This window comes from Chiloscyllium plagiosum, unplaced genomic scaffold (assembly GCF_037043375.1).
Source record: "Chiloscyllium plagiosum isolate Xiang-an unplaced genomic scaffold, Cpla_swu_hap1 HiC_scaffold_43, whole genome shotgun sequence".
Classification (NCBI taxonomy): domain Eukaryota; kingdom Metazoa; phylum Chordata; class Chondrichthyes; order Orectolobiformes; family Hemiscylliidae; genus Chiloscyllium; species Chiloscyllium plagiosum.
Window position 1 is genome coordinate 32,000,108 of NW_028270181.1, and position 16,685 is coordinate 32,016,792.

Here is a 16,685-nt window from a genome sequence, read left to right on the forward strand (position 1 = left end):
TCGAGAGCATCCCACTCAGACCCACCGCCTTACCCTGTCCCTGTAATCCGCATTTCCCATGGCTAATCCACCTAGCCTGTACATCCCTGAACACTATGGGCAATTTCGCATGGCCAATTCACCTAACCTGCGCATCTTTTGAATTGTGGGAAGAAACTGGAGCACCTGGAGGAAACCCACGCAGGGAAGAATGTGCAAAGCCCACACAGACAGTCGCCCGAGGCTGGAATCAAATCCGGGTCCCTGGTGCAGTGAGGCAGCAGTGCTCATCACTGAGCCACCGTACTGCTCCATGTTTCCCCACACATTTCTCCCTCAGTTTTCCCTGACAGACCTCCAGAAATTCTGCCACTGGAGTTGGCAGCTCAATTGCAGCAGTGTTTTTTTGTGGAGCCTGGGGTTTTCCATGAGAGGTCCTGAGTGATTATTCCTGAGGCAGTGTGAAGCTGCCATGCAGTGAGTGGTGATTACAGTGAGATGTTGCCCTCTGGGGCTGTGCTGTTTGTGAGAGCTCCAGTTCACTTGAATAAAGCAGGGGAACGGAAAGAGGTCAGTTCCTGGATGATAGGGCCCTTCCAGCCTGAATCACCCCGACACTACGTGGCCACACTCCCTTCACACTTTAAACGCCAATAACCTTCATTGCAAACAGACAGCCCCATGTCCCTGAATTCCCCCTCAATATGACACCAGCTTTCTCTCTTGTATCAACATGGCCTGGGAAGTGGGGGTGTGTGTGTGTGTCACTGTCGGAGGTTGGGGGCACGGAGGGGGGGGGGGGGGGAGGAGGTGAGTATTACTTTCCGGAAGGGTGAGGGGGCGGTGAGTGTGTCACTATCCGAGGGGAGAGGGTTGGGGGGTCAGTGTGTCACTGTCCAGGGAGGGTTAGTGTGTCACTGTCTGGGGGGGTGGGGGGGGGATGTGGGGGGTTAGTATGTCACTGTCTGGGGGTGGTGGTGGTGGTGTGTGTGACTGTCCGGGGGTAGTGGGGGGGGGGGTGGGGGGGGTGGGGGGTAAGTGTGTCACTGTCTGGCATTTGTTTGGCAATCGGTCTCTGATTGGTAGAGGCGGGGTCAGGGACAATGCACCAATTTTTGATGATTGACAGTCAACTCCAATCTTTAGATATCTACACAAAGAGGACTGCAACAGCGATCTTCAATACTGGCAGCATGGGGTTGCACGGTGGCTCAGTGGTTAGCACTGCTGCCTCACAGCTCCATGAACACGAGTTCGATACCAGCCTCGGGTGACTGTCCGTGTGCAGTTTGCACGTTGTCCCTGTGGCTGCATGGGTTTCCTCCGGGTGCTCCGGTTTCCTCCCATAATCCAAAGATGTGCAGGTTAAGTGAATTGGCCATGCTAAATGGCCCATAGTGTTCAGGGATGTGCAGGTTAGGTGCATTAGTTAGGAGTTAAATATAGGGTAGGGGAATGGGTCTGGGTGGGTTACTCTTTGGAGGGTCGGTGTGGACTTGTTGGGCCAAATGGCCTGTTTTTAAACTGTAAGGATTCTAATTCTAATTATCTGGGGGCAAGGGTTAGTAGATTGGATTGTCCCAGGGATGGGGGTTAGCAGGTCGGATTGACCGAGAGTGGAGGTTAGTGTGCTGGACCTTCCCAGGCATGGGGGTTAGATGGCCAGAGTGCACCAACTGTGGAGGTGAGTGGGTCAGATTGCCTGGTGATGGTGAGCTTGGTGTTGGGGGATGTGGTTAATGGAGATAAGTCAGACTGTGAGCATGGATGGGAGCAGAGGGGAAGGAGAAGATTGGGTAAGAGAGGAAATTGCTGAAAGGAAGGAAGTGTGAGGTATGGAGAAGTTCATTAAACAGAGAAACTGTATACGAGTTCAAACAATATAGAGGCAGAGCATTGTTTGTGGCAATTTTGAATTAGGAGCACATACTGTCCGTGCGTGAGGAGCTACAGTAAACTAGCCCATTGTGATGGCAGGAGAGGTTTTACTGTGTAACAGGGTCATACCTCGAGATGGTGTGACTGTCACAAGGTATATCCAGAGAAAGGGAGCTGAGAGGAGGAGCCTTATCATGACAGTGTTTGGGAGGTCATTAAATCTTATCGTGACACAGCAGACAGGTTCTGTGATCAATTCAGTCACTCACTTTGCTCCGTCACGCTGATTTACCAGATGTGATCATAAAGAGCATATGCAGGTGTAGGCCTTCAGCCCCTCATGTCTTCTCAACCAGACTAAACTTCATTTTCCTGTCTTTTCCCCATAACCCTCAAATTCCTTACTGATTGAAAATCTGTCTGTCTTCACCTTGAACATACCTAACGACCCAGCCTCAACAGCCCTCGGTGGTACTGAATTCCACAGATTCATTATCCTCTGAGACAAGACATTTCTCCTCATTTTTGTCTTAAATGGGCAACTTCTTACTGTGATATTATGCCCTCGCACGTGAGGAAATGCCCTTTCTGCGTCTGCCTTTGAGAAGGTGGTGAGGAGCTGCCTTCTTGAACCTCTGTGGTCCAATATGCTGTAGGGAGACTCACAAAGTCACTGGGGAGGGAATTCCAGGATTTTGACCCAATAACAGTAAAGGAATAGAAATAAACTTCCAAGATAGGATGGTGGGTGGCTTGGAGGGAACTTGCAGGTGGCGATATTCCCACATATCTGCAGTGGTCGTGGGTTTGGAAGGTGCTATCAAAGGATCTTTGTTAAATTTTTACAGTGCACCTTGTAGATGGTACATACTGCTGCTGCTGAGTGTCAGTGTCGGGGACTTGTGAATGTGGTGCCAATCAAGCAGGATGCTTTGTCCTGGATGGTGTCAAGCTTCTTGAGTGTTGTTGGAGCTGCATCCATCCAGGCAAGTGGGGAGTATTCCATCATGCTCCTGACTTGTGCCTTTTAGATGGTGACAGGCTTTGGGGAGTCAGGAGGCGAGTTACTTGCTGCAGTATTCCTAGCCTTTGACATGCTCTTGTAGCCATTGTGTTTATGTGGCTAATCCAGTTGAGTTTCTGGTCAATGGTAACTCCTAAGTTGTTGTTGTTGTTGAGGAATTCATTGATGGAAATGCCATTGAATGTCAAGGGGCAATAGTTATATAGTCTCTTATTGAAGATGGTCATGGTCTGGCATTTGTGTGGCACAAATGTTACTTGCCTTTTGCCTAGACATTCACCAGATCTTGCTGCATTTAGACATGGAGCGTTTCAGTATCTGAGGCGCTTTGAATGGTGCTCAACATTGTGTAATCATCAGCAAACGCTCCTACTTCTGACCTGATGATGGAGGGAACATCATTGATGCAGCAGCTGACAGTGCTTGGACCTAGGACATAACCTTGAGGAATTCCTGCAAAGATGTCCTGGAACTGAGCTGACAGACCTCCAACATCCACGACCATCTTCCTCTATGTGCCAGGTCCCACACAGTTGGCCCCCCTGATTGCCACTAATTCCAGATTTGCTAGGACTCCTTGATGCCACAGTCAGTTGAATGTGGCCTTGATATCAAGGGCTATTACTCTCACCCCGCCTTGGAAATTCAGCTCTTTTGTCCACATTTGAACCAAGGCTGTAATGAGGTCAGGAGCTGATGGAACCCAAACCGAGTGTCAGTAAGCAGGTCATAGCTGAGTAGGTGCTGCTTGATAGTACTGTTGATGACATATGTCCATCAATTTACTGATGATTGAGAGTAAACTGATGGGGGTGGGGGGGTAATTGGCTGGGTAAGATTTGTTCTGCTTTTTGTATACAGGTCATACCTGGGTAGATGCTGTAACTGTACTAGAAGAGTTTGACTAAGTGAGCAGAAAGGTCTGGACCCTACATCTTCAGTGCCATTGATGGAATTTGTCAGAGCTCAATGCCTTTGCAGTTTCTACTGTTACTTCGATTGATTTGTTTTTAACTTTTGTATGTTTCTTTATTCAAACACAAACTGAAGGTCTCGACAACAAAAAGAAGTGTGGTTACCACGGTGAGTCGCTTGAAATTTCAACCAATCAAACTAACTGTGATAGTTAATGTCAGACTCACTAATTGGTTAATTGTTCTGGGATAACAGTAAAACAGGACAAAGTTTGGGTGCTTAAACATATTTCATAAGTAAAGAGATCAATTGAAAACTGAAAATGGTGTTGGAATGGCAACAGTCTCCAGAATACTGAGACATCAGTTCAATCCCAGAAAGGGATGATGCAGAGTGTCTGAAGGCACACTGAAGATGGAACTTTACTGTGTATCTAACCCTGTGCTGTCCTTGTCCTAGCAGTGTTTGGTGAGGACAGTGCCGAAGGAGTTTTACTATGTATCTAACCCTGTGCTGTCCCTGTCTTGGGAGCATTTGATAGGGTCAGTGTAAGGAAGCTTTCCTGTTTTTCAAGCCCCATGCTCAATTTGTCCTGGGAGTATTTAATTGGGGAGGGTAGAGAGAACTTTACTCCTGTCTAACCTTTCCTGTCACATACACTGTACACTAGACCATTGATTAAACACTGAATGATCCCATAAAAATGTGACCAACTTCTAAACATGAAACCACCCTCTAAACCATGTTTGATGATGGTCTTGTGTTTGAGGACGGTCTTGTGTTTGAGGACAGCCTCATGTTTGAGGTTGGTCTTGTGTTTGAGGATGGTCTTGTGTTTGAGGTTGGTCTCGTGTTTGAGGATGGTCTTATGTGTGCGATTGGTCTTGTGTTTGAGGGTGGACTTGTGTTTGAGGACAGTCTCATGTTTGAGGTTTGTCTTGTGTTTGAGGATGGTCTCATGTTTGAGGTTGGTCACGTATTCAAACTTCAAACACGAGACCAATCTCACACATGAGACCGACCTCAAACACGAGACTGTCCTCAAACACCAGACCAACCTCAAACATGAGACCAACCTCACACACGAGACCAACCTCAAACACGAGACCATCCTCAAACACAAGACAAACCTCAAGCATGAGATCATCATTACATACAAGACCAACCTCACACACGAGACCAACCTCACACACGAGACCATCTTCAAACCCAAGACCATCCTCAAACACGAGACCAGTGTTACACACGAGACCATCCTCAAACATGAGACCATCCTTAAACACGAGACCACGCACAAACATGAGACCAACTTCACACACGAGACCATCCTCAAACACGAGACCAACCTCAAACTCGAGAGCAACCTCACACTCGAGACCAACCTCACACTTGAGACCAACCTCACACACGAGACCATCCTTAAACATGAGACCTTCCTCAAAAACAAGACCAACCTCACACACGAGACCATCCTCAAACACGAGACTGTCCTCAAACACAAGACCAATTTCAAACACGAGACCAACCTCACACACAAGACCAACCTCAAACACGAGACCATCCTCAAACACGAGACCATCCTCAAACACGAGACAAATTTCAAGCACGAGATCAGCGTTACACACAAGACCAGCCTCACACATGAGACCAACCTCAAACACGAGGCCATCCTCAAACATGAGACCATCCTCAAACACGAGACCATCCTCAAACACAAGACAAACTTCACACATGAGACCATTCTCAAACACGAGACCAATCTCACACACGAGACCATCCTCAAACACGAGACCATCCTCAAACACAAGACAAACTTCACACATGAGACCATTCTCAAACACGAGACCAATCGCACACACGAGACCATCCTCAAACAAGAGACCATTCTCAAACATGAAACCATCCTCAAATACGTGACCAACCTCAAACAGAAGACCATCCTCAAACATGAGGCTGTCCTCAAACACAAGACCATCCTCAAACATGAGACCTTCTACTGAACATGAGACTATCCACTAAACACTAAGGTTCATCCAAAGCACCACAGCCTTCTCTCTCTCTGTCACCCTGATCTCCTCTGGATCCATCTACCTCTGAGAACCTTGTAATTGTTAAATTATGGCCTTTTTTTACATCTCATGTTTTAATAATAATCCTTGCTTCCCCTACTAATCAAGGACCTGACTAACTCTGTCAGTAGGTGGGTAGGAGATTTACGAGGGCACCTGAAATGGGCAATGCTAACAGAAGTATGTTGAAGATTTCAAAACCAAATGTGGCCACATCTGAAAACAGAAAGGCCTCCTCAGGACTCATCGTGGTTATGGTCTTGAAATCCTTATCCCAGAGTCCGTGTGGGGTTAGGGCAGGAGGTGTTAATGACCACCAACTGGCCAAACTGCCCACCCCACAGCCTGCAACTGGACAGCTGCCATTGGCCTCAGTGAGGACTTGTCCAACTCTAGGAAAATTCCACAAGTTCGAGAAATGCTTCAAGTCAGGCATTAATTGACATAATTTATAACTTTAATAAAAATAACAACAAGCTCTGTGCGATCCCATCCATGAAAACCTTCTCCAGAGGAGGACCAGTCTCAGGGAGCTGACTGTACACACAGTTAAATTCTGCACCAGCCCCCATTCCCCACTTCCAGGCTAAACATATACCACCTGCAGATTGTGATTACAGATTGCTTTGCCCCAGTCTGTGACATTACAATTTGTCTTTCCAGATTTCTGGTAAAACAACAACAACATCACCCAAGGTGAGTGGCCTGTGGACAAGAAAGGCACTAACTGCAAGAAACCTGCAGCAAAGAATCACTTTGTAGATCCAGGACTGTTGGGTTATTCTGTTATGTTTCATGCTACTTTGTGTTACACAAACACAAACACATTGTATGGTGGCTTTCACGCACTGATAGTAAAGGGCTTTAATGGTGGATATGTTATTAAACAGGTAGACAACTGTCCATGCTGATTGTTGGCTCAGGTACTGGGGACAACTCTCAGCTCTTGCTCAAGTGGAATGCTTGTATCCACTTGCGAGACCAGATGGAGGCTTTAGAACAAATTGGAAAATGCAGTATTGGTCTTGATTATGAGCTCACATCCAGGAGTGGGTTTTGGGCTCAGAATCTACTGAAAACAACAACACTTGAAGGATTTACAGTAATTTTGCAGTTCACCAGCATCAACAAGACCTCCACTTTGAATGCTGTGAATAGAAATCTCTCCTCACTGGGAGAAGCTTTCATTGGGTTAAGCTATGGTTGATAGATGGACAACGACATGACTGAATCCCAGTGCATGAACTGTGTTCAGCCTGCGGTTTCACCATTACTGACATTGAGCTGCACCATCCATGTGTATGTCAAAATCCCACTGGGTTTACACTGGACTGTAAGCTGGCTTACTGATAAAGACCTCATCACAGAATCAGACACAACGAATAGCCAAAAGGTCCAAAGTAGCTGGTGTCCTATTTTGCATCAAGGCCTTTTTGAACTGTCAAATTCTTGCACCCAGCATTGCAGAGCAGTATCTGGCTCAATGTCTGGCTATCCAGGGACTATAGTTGCAGGATGCTCTCTACTTTTGATCTTTTTGAGATACTAAATAAAACAGGTACAGCATGTGAGACTGAATATTTCAAACTCGTGTCAGGAGATAATTCACACAAGTATTCCTGGAATCTGTAGAAAGTAGGCTGGAGCCCATAGGCGAGATCCAATCAGAGCGTGAGCCTATCCTATGTATTTGGAGCAGAATTCTGGACTTAAGCTTCATTGAGTGTTCAAGTTGTCCAGGGGAAAGGAAAGTTTTGCAGCCAGGTGGAAGCTAGATTTCTTTGCTGAAATTGTAGACATATGTCTCACAAGCACTGGGATCGATATTAGACTTTCACTCAAAACACCCTGGTCCACCCATTGGCTCAAATTAACCTTCAGATTGAATGGGAAGGTTTCCGAAGATTGTCGAGTGGTTTGTAGGTTTTTGTCCATGGGGTTTAGCAAATGTGGTTAATCTATGATGCGTAATATTCAATCAAATAAACCGCCACCATCACAGAGATAGCCTCAACTGGAAATGGCAACGACCAGGAGATGGGAACTCATATAATCTAAATGTTGACCCTTACAAAATGTCAAAGAATTGTCAAAATAGCAAATGGAGAGAGATTACAGAACACTAAGGTACAGAGTGATCTAGTTGTCCTGGTACATGAATCACATTAATTCATTATGCAGGCACAGCAAGTGATTAGGATGACAAATCAAATGCTTTTACTTAATGCAAAGGGAATGGAATATAAAAGTGGAAATGTTTTGCTACGGTTGCAAAGATGGTTGGTGAGCCATGTGGGGGATTGTGTGCAATTTTGGAATCTAATTTCAGCAAGGACCAAAATGAACTCAAAACAGAGCACAGAAGATTCACTTGACTGACCCCTGACAGGATAGTGAGTGGTTACCTATGGATTGGACAAATTAGAGGTTAGAGGAATGATAAACAGATTGTGAAAGGAATGATCAGGATGGAAAGTAAAACAATGTTTCTCCTTGTGTGAGAGACTAGATTGGGTTTGAAGATCAGGGCATAGTTTCAACCAGGGTTCTCTCCTTTCAGATAGGAATAGGGAGAATTTTCTTCTCTGAGGTCATGAATCTTTGGAACTGTCTTCTGCAGAGACAGCTGGAGGCAGAGACAGTGAATATTTTTAAGGCCGAGGTACATAGATTCTTGACTAACAACAGAGTTTGAGGTTATTGGTGATCGAAAAGAGGGTGGAGTTGAGGCCACATCAGATCACCCTCGGCCTTGTTGAATGGCAGGCAGAGTTGATGGGCTGAATGGACTCCTCTTACTTTGAATTCATATATTCTTGCTAGGGGTGAATACATTAATAATGTGTGGGAGCCAGAGATTATGTGCAGTGTAGTGATTCTCTTGCAATCCGATTAATAATCTCTTCATTGTCTCTTTGCATTTCCAGACCTCAACTACTGGAGTAACTCTGTCAACTGGTAAGGTAAGGAGGGAACTGTGTGATCTCTCATGGAAAATATATATATCATTGCTGGGGCCATGTACCTGAAAGTGTTGGCAATTTTTAAAGTGTACTCCTCCCTAACCTTTGATTTGACCTTTAACTTCCTACTTTGACATTTAGCTTATAATTTCCATGTGGATGCAGTGAGGGGTACCAAATACACCCTATCTCTAGGCAGCACCATCTCTGTGTGCCCTTTCATCACCCCTTGTCTCGGGTACGTTTGGATCTGGCTCTTGTTTCACTCCTATGTACTTGAGGTGCACCAGGCATCTCCCTGTTTTTAAAATACACTGACCTAATGGAGCCAGCTCCAGCTGACCGAAATCCCACTCCCACCCCATCCTCCCACACTTGCATCTAATGAGCCTAAACTCACACTCCGTGGTTAGTCGAGACTCTGTCTATCTATGCTTTAAATATCCACTGTCTCTGCCTCCACCTGACTCTGCAGAAGACTGTTCCAAATACACATGACCCTCAGAGAAGAAAATTCTCCCCATTCCCATCTTAAAAGGGAAAACGCTCATTCAAACTGTGTCCTGAAGGGGAAATTCCATTCTGACAAGTTCCTTCAGGAACAAATTATTGCAGATGCTGAAATCCGTGCTGAAAACAACAAATGCTGGGGATCACAGCGGGTCGGAAAGAATCCATGGAGAGACAGCAAGCTAACTTTTCAAGTCTAGATGACTCTTCATCAGAGCTCAGATGGAGAGACATCTAGATTCAACATATCAGCTTGCTCTCCCTCCAAAATTACTTCAGCATCTTGCTCTAATGCATTAGTGGGAGGTAATGATGCCGTGCTAATGACACTGGGCTGATAATTCACAAAGTCGAGAGTGAGGTGCTGGAAAAGCACAGCTGGACTGGTGGCATCCGAGGAGCAGGAGAATCAATGTTTCGGGCATAAGCCCTTCATCAGGAATTTCTCCTGATAATCCACAAACCCAGTGGATATTCTGGGGGCATGGGTTCACATCCCACAATGGTAGATAGTTAAAATTGGAACTCAATTTAAAAAAAAAATGTTTGGAATAAAAAGTTCGTATAATGACAACCTTGTAATCATTGTCAGTTGCCGTAAACTTTATCACAGTTTTCTAATGTCCTTTAGGGAAGGAAATCTTCGATCCTTACTCCTTCTGGTCTACATGTGACTTCTGATCCACTGCTATATAGTTCACCCCTAACTGCCCTCTGGGCAATTTGGGATGTGTGATAAATGCTAACCTAGCCAGTAATGTTACATTACATTACATTACAGTGTGGAAACAGGCCCTTCAGCCCAACAAGTCCACACCGACCCGCCGAAGCACAACCCACCCATACCCCTACATTTACTCCTTACCTAACACTACGGGCAATTTAGCATGGCCAATTCACCTTATCTGCACATCTTTGGACTGTGGGAGGAAACCGGAGCACCCGGAGGAAACCCACGCAGACACGGGGAGAACGTGCAAACTCCACACGGTCAGTCGCCTGAGGTGGGAATTGAACCCGGGTCTCTGGCGCTGTGAGGCAGCAGTGCTAACTACTATAATGTTGATATCCTATGAATGAATAAAAAAAATGGATCTGTCGGGTTGCCAACTCTTCACAATTGTCCTGGAGAGTATAGAGTGCTTGTGGATATCGTCAGTGTCTCGCTGTTCCTAGAGGGGAAACACACAGTGCCTGATAGTACACCATAGCCTGTCACATCCAGAGAGCACCAGAGGGAACAAAATCATAATTTGTATTGTGTTGCCTTATGATTAGTTTTAACTGTATTTTGACCCTATTGTTTGTACTATCCACTTATAACAGGGGATTTTTGGTTTACATCATTCTGTTATGAGTAATCAAGGAGTGGTCATTATAGCAAGCTGTACTAGGAGTTTTCATTTTCCTTGAACTTTCATTTATTTATCTTAAACATATTGCAGGTGGGATAATGTTTGTTTGATAGTCAAAAACCATTCAATTAGATGACATAAGATACTGTTTGCTTTCCAATTAGTGAGTACACAGGACTTGGTGAGGATGGAGGTTTTGAGTGGGACAGGTCATATGGCTAACAGCAACCAATCAGGAGTTAGATGTGAGCAGAGTTGACTGGTTAAATTTCAATCAACACTTACTCTTGGTTCAGGGAGCATGTTTTGTTTTTGAATCGAGCAAGTTGGTTTTGTAAAAGAGAAAAGCATTTCTGACAAATGTCTAATCTTTATATGTTCCTTTTCATGTTGCAGCCCCCGACTACAGGAGTTTCAAGGGATGAGGTAAGGAATTAGAAGTGATCCATTTGGTCCATTTCACAGGCAAGGATTAGCTGCATCTCTGGTATTAATTCTGTGGCAAAGGCTTGATCTAGTCAGCTTTATCTCACAGCATTGTATGTCAGTGTGATCCAAAACCACTTTTCCATTTTGCTAATTCCCTCAGCTGCTCACATAAAGTGTCAGCATTAGAAAGACACATCCTCTTCAGAGTCAAACTGAACATCTCCAAAGTCGATCAAAAGCAAGTTGGACTCAACAGGCTTTGAATAAAATATAAAGAGCTAGACAAGGGTGGGAGGGGACATTCTCCTGTGATGCAGTGCTCGAGTCTCTATCTCTGAGCTGGGGGGGGGGAAGCAGGTTCAATTCCCACCTGCTCCAGAGATACACAATGACATCACTGAATGAGTTGATTCAAAAATAATAAAAAGATCTGGGTTCTAGATTAGATTATTTACAGTGTGGAAACAGGACCTTCGGCCCAACAAGTCCACACTGACCCACCACCCACCCAGACCCATTCCCCTACATTCACCCCTTCACATAACACTACGGGCAATTTTAGCATGGCCAATTCACCTGACCTGCACATTTTTGGACTGTGGGAGGAAACCGGAGCACCCGGAGGAAACCCAAGCAGACACTGGGAGAATGTGCAAACTCCACACAGAGTCACCTGAGGTGGAAATTGAACCCGGTTCAATGGCGCTGTGAGGCAGCAGTGCTAACCACTGTGCCACTCTGCTGTCCATTAGTGCCACTGTGCTGCCCCTTTTCCTTCATTTTTGTTGGTTTTGTTTAATTGTTATTTGCTTGTTAATTACCTGGTTAACTTGATGAAGAAAATGAGCTGGGTTCTAGCCATCAGCAGGTCAGACTCTGGTGGGGTTGGGCTGTGGTGTCATATATCCCAACTACCCTTCCCTCTTCCACACCTACATGTGCACCTGGGTGTCCTCTGAGAAGGGGCACAAGGTGTTCTCCAATGCTCTCAAGGCTTTTACAGAGAGGTGGACACTGCAGGAGCTGGGCTGGTGCATTATTGACTCCCGGTAACCCCATTTTTCTTTTGGTTCCCTCCCATGCCTTTCCCTGTTTTGATTTATTTTGTGACTTACTGTCCCTGGTGGGCAGTATTTGTAATTTGATTAATTTGTAAAATTGTTCAATTGCTGGTGGGTCCATGAAAGAAAGAAAGAGCAACGTTCTCTTCCCCCTTCCCCCCCCCCCCCACCCCCTCCCTGTGTTGGCCTCTGGACAGGGAAAGGGTCCAGAAGGTCAAGGTGGAAACTAATGTTTGTCCTAAACTATAGATTAACAGTAAAACCTTCGTAAATCTCTGAGAGTCTTTTGCTGCCTATTTCAACATGTGGATACTGGTATCCGAAGCATGAGGGGTTGTACTGAGATGGAGTTGCCTGGCAAGTAGATGCACAGATTCGGTATTTACTGAATGCTGTACTATCAGGTCTGAGGGAATTACATACATACATAATCTGCAGCCATTACTTCTGGCATTGACAGCATAGACATTTTGTCTTTAATTTGTCTTTGTATCATGTGTGGAGCAAGCTGAGTGGCTGGAGACCTTAGCAGAGGAGTGTGCACTACTTTGAGAAATTAGCCATCAGTTCAAGCTAACCTGCAATGCTTAAGGAAACAGTCATGATGCAGAGGTGCTGGTGTTGGACTGTGGCTGTACAAAGTTTAAAAATCGCACCACACCAGGTTACAGTCCAACAGGTTTATTTGGAAGCACTAGCTTTCGGAGCGCCGCTCCTTCATCAGGTGGTTGTGGAGTATAAGACCCTCTGTCATACAGAAGGTCTCTCATATGCTCACACATACACTCACCTTTCCACAGACTGCTACCCCTTTACACTCATATACATACACACACTCTCTCACAGACACTCATACCTGCCCCCCCCCACCCCCCAACCCCCACTGACACCCACCCACCTGCACACCATACATATATAAGTTTGTGGGGTAAATTTGTACTTGCAGAATTACATTTTAACTTGCTCAAAAACTGCATGAACCCATGTAAGATTCTGTAAATCAGTTTTTAGATTAGAATCAGTCTGACCATTGCGGCACAGACAGTCTCACACAGGGCACCTCATATCTTCAATGCATTATCTGAGCCAACATGACACCAATTGTTAAAGTTCACTTGAGAATGTAACTTTTAAAAATGTTTTGCGATTTACATATGAAAGAGCTGAAACCAACATGCTCATTCTAACAGACGAGAGACTTAACAAACAATCCAGATCTTTTTCAATTTATAATTTCAGTTACATCGCACTGTAAACTTTTGCTATAAATTCTGTGTCTTATGATCTTATTCTCCACAAACACCTGCTGAAGGAGCAGTGCTCTGAAAGCTAGTGCTTCCAAATAAACCTGTTGGACTGTAACTTGGTGTTGTGCGATTTTTAACTTTTAAAAGAAATTGTGTCCTCTTAAAAGGGAGCTACGTTCTGGTTGGAGCAGGAGCTGGAGCTGACTTTGGAAGTGTATGAGCAAGATGGCATGCGATAGCAGAGATTGCGTGAAGGAGGTGAAGAAGAGACAATAACTAGAGAACTCTGGTCATCAATGCTAGGAGCATAGCCCTGAGGCCCTGTATTTAGTGCACGATGAAACTCCATGATCTATTATGAGCAATCCGAGTCAACATTTCAAATCACATAAATTATCTACTCACTCAATTCATCACATCTCCATCACTCTCCTAACAACATTTATAGCTCTTACCTCAGGTTCCTAGCACAGAGGAGCCTGGGATTAAGGTTTTATGTTGAACCTGGAGTTTGGTTGCCCTTCATTATGCCCATGCTGCAGAATCTGAAGACCATTGCCTCAGCATCTGCTCCGCTCAGTGAGAAACCACACAGTACCTGCTGCATTGGAAACTCAGACTGACGTCAGGCAATCAAAATCAAAACAGTGCTGGCTGACCATCTGAAATAAAAGTTAAATATGTTGGAAGGGACTCAGTAGCTTCTGTGGAGAGAGAACAAGAGTCAACACTTCAGATCGAAACCCTTTTCATTAAACCTAATGACCCAAAACCTGAACCCCATTTTGTTTATTTCTGAGGAGATGCACCCTGTGCTAGTTTGCAGCCAAGTGCAGGTTGGTGACAGCTTGGTGACAGACGCCAGTGCTCAAAGGTATTTGGAATGTCTCCCAACAAGTCAGCAAACTATCCTCCAGCAGATTGCCCTCTTTGTAAGTGACTCTGATGCTGTGAAACATAAACACCTTTGCAGTGGTCCAAGCACCCCAGAGAATCGGAAAACCGCCAATGTAACACCTTTATTTAAAAAGGAAGGAGACAGAAGAAAAGGTAATTATAGGCCTATTGGCTTAACATCTGTTATTGGAAAATGTTAGGGTCTGTTAGAAGGCATGTGTAACAAAGTGCTTAGGAATGCATCAAGTAGAGTCAGCATGGCTTCATATGGGGAAATAATGCGTGGCAAATCTAATAGAATTCTTTTGCAGAAGTAATAAGCAGGATAAATAAAGGGGAACTAGTGGCTGCAATATATTTGGATTTCCCAGATGGTATTTGATAAGATACCACACATTATGCTACTTAATAAGATAGGTGCCCATGGTGTTGGAGGCAGTATATTAGCATGGTTAGAGAATTGGTTAGTTAATAAAATACAGAGTTGACGTAAGGGGTATTTTCAGGATGATGATCTGTAATTATAGGAGTGGCACAGGGATCAGTGCTGGGGCTATGATTATTTACAAGATGCACTAATGACTTGGATGATGTCAGTGAACATACTTTTGCCAAGTCTGTGATGACAGGAACAAATAGGTGGGAAAGCAAGTGGTGAGGATGACACAGAGGCAGCAGAGAGATTATAAGCAGGTTAAGTGAGTGCGCAAAGATTTGGCAGATGGAATACGATATGGGGAAATGTGATATTATATGTTTTGGCAGGAAGAATAGAACAGCTGAATATTATTTAAATGGAGAAAGACTATAGAGAGCGATATAACAGATTTGGGAGTTCTCATCCAGGAATCACTAAAAGCTACTGGGTGACAATGAAGGCAAATGGAATGTTGGCCTTTATTTCAGAAGGTATGGAGTATAAAGGTAGGGAGGTGTTACCAAAATTGTGCGAGGTACTAATCACAATTGAAATACAGTGAACAGTTTTGAGCTTCTTAGAGAGGAGGGCCAGGAAATATAAAAGGGAAAGTGTGTTAGGGCAGAAGGAAGGAGAAAGGCAAAAATGAGGACTGGAGATGCTGGAAATCAGTCTACATTAGAGTGGTGCTGGAAAAGCACAGCCGGTCAGACAGCATCCGAGAAGCAGGAAAATCAACGTTTCGGGCAGAAGTCCTGATGAAGGGCTTTTGCCCGAAACATCGATTTTCCTGCTCTTCGGATGCTGCCTGACCGGCTGTGCTTTTCCAGCACCACTCTAATGTAGATGCAGAAGGTAAGAGAGTTTAAATGACAAAAGTCATGGTGGTTACAGAACAAAAGGAGGTGTTAATGGGATGCTGAGTACCCTTCTATCACATCTGGGGGTTACAATTGACCCGAAATCGAAGAGCACATATAAACCCTGTGGCTACAAGAGCAGGTCAGAGGGTATGAGTCCTACAGCGAGTAAGTCACCTCTTGACTCCCCGGCGTGTGATGGAGTACTCCCCCACTTGACTGGATGGGTGCAGCTCCAATAACACTCCAGAAGCTCGGCACTATCCAAGACAAAAGTACTGCTTGGTTGGCACCACATCTACAAACATTCACTCCCTTCAGCACTGACGATCAGTCACAGCAGTGTGTACTATCCACGATATGCACTGCAGGCATTCACAACGCTCCTTAGATAGCTCCTTTCAAAGCCATGACCACTTGCATCCAGAAGGAAAAGAGCAGCAGCGCCACCTTCAGGTTCCCCTCCAAGCCACTCACCATCCTGACTTGGAAATGTGTCACCATCCCGTCAGTGTCGCTGGGTTGAAATCCCTCCCTAAAGGCATTGTGGGTCTACCTACAGTGCATAGACAGCAGTGGTTCAAAAGGCAGCTTTCCACCACCTTCTCAAGAACAATTAGGGATGGGCAATAAATGCTGCCCAGCCAGAATAAAGCAAAAAACCAATGTTAGTTAAGGGCCTCCGCTGTGTGTGATCTGTTGCTTCCCTCAACTGGCTGCAGCCATCCCTCAGTTACTGTGTTGTGGCTCCTGAGCCTTATAAACATACAACAGCTGAAAATGTGTTGCTGGAAAAGCACAGCAGGTCAGGCAGCATCCAAGGAACAGGAGAATCGACGTTTCGGGCATAAGCCCTTCTTCAGGAATGCATTCCTGAAGAAGGGCTTATGCCCGAAACGTCGATTCTCCTGTTCCTTGGATGCTGCCTGACCTGCTGCACTTTTCCAGCAACACATTTTCAGCTCTGATCTCCAGCATCTGCAGTCCTCACTTTCCCCTCAAACATACAACGGCCTCAATCAAAAGAAGGCCGCACTGTAATTGATTTTGGGCCTGTTTCTATGTCTCTGTCAACCCACC

General features: G+C 45.1%; 1 protein-coding gene across 7 annotated transcripts in view; it reads left to right on the forward strand.

Annotated features, from left to right (window-relative positions):
- The window catches only part of LOC122541693 (uncharacterized), a 189,366-nt gene that overhangs the window by 3,479 nt on the left and 169,202 nt on the right, over nucleotides 1-16,685 (forward strand). For 6 of the 7 annotated variants that reach the window (XM_087982307.1, XM_087982308.1, XM_087982309.1 and 3 more), the window contains exons 2-5: nucleotides 3,932-3,964; nucleotides 6,529-6,561; nucleotides 8,793-8,828; nucleotides 11,090-11,119. In XM_087982307.1, the coding sequence (XP_087838433.1) occupies nucleotides 3,932-3,964; nucleotides 6,529-6,561; nucleotides 8,793-8,828; nucleotides 11,090-11,119 (132 nt within the window). The remainder of the gene's footprint in view (nucleotides 1-3,931; nucleotides 3,965-6,528; nucleotides 6,562-8,792; nucleotides 8,829-11,089; nucleotides 11,120-16,685) is intronic. The other variant, XM_087982305.1, reaches the window with a different exon arrangement.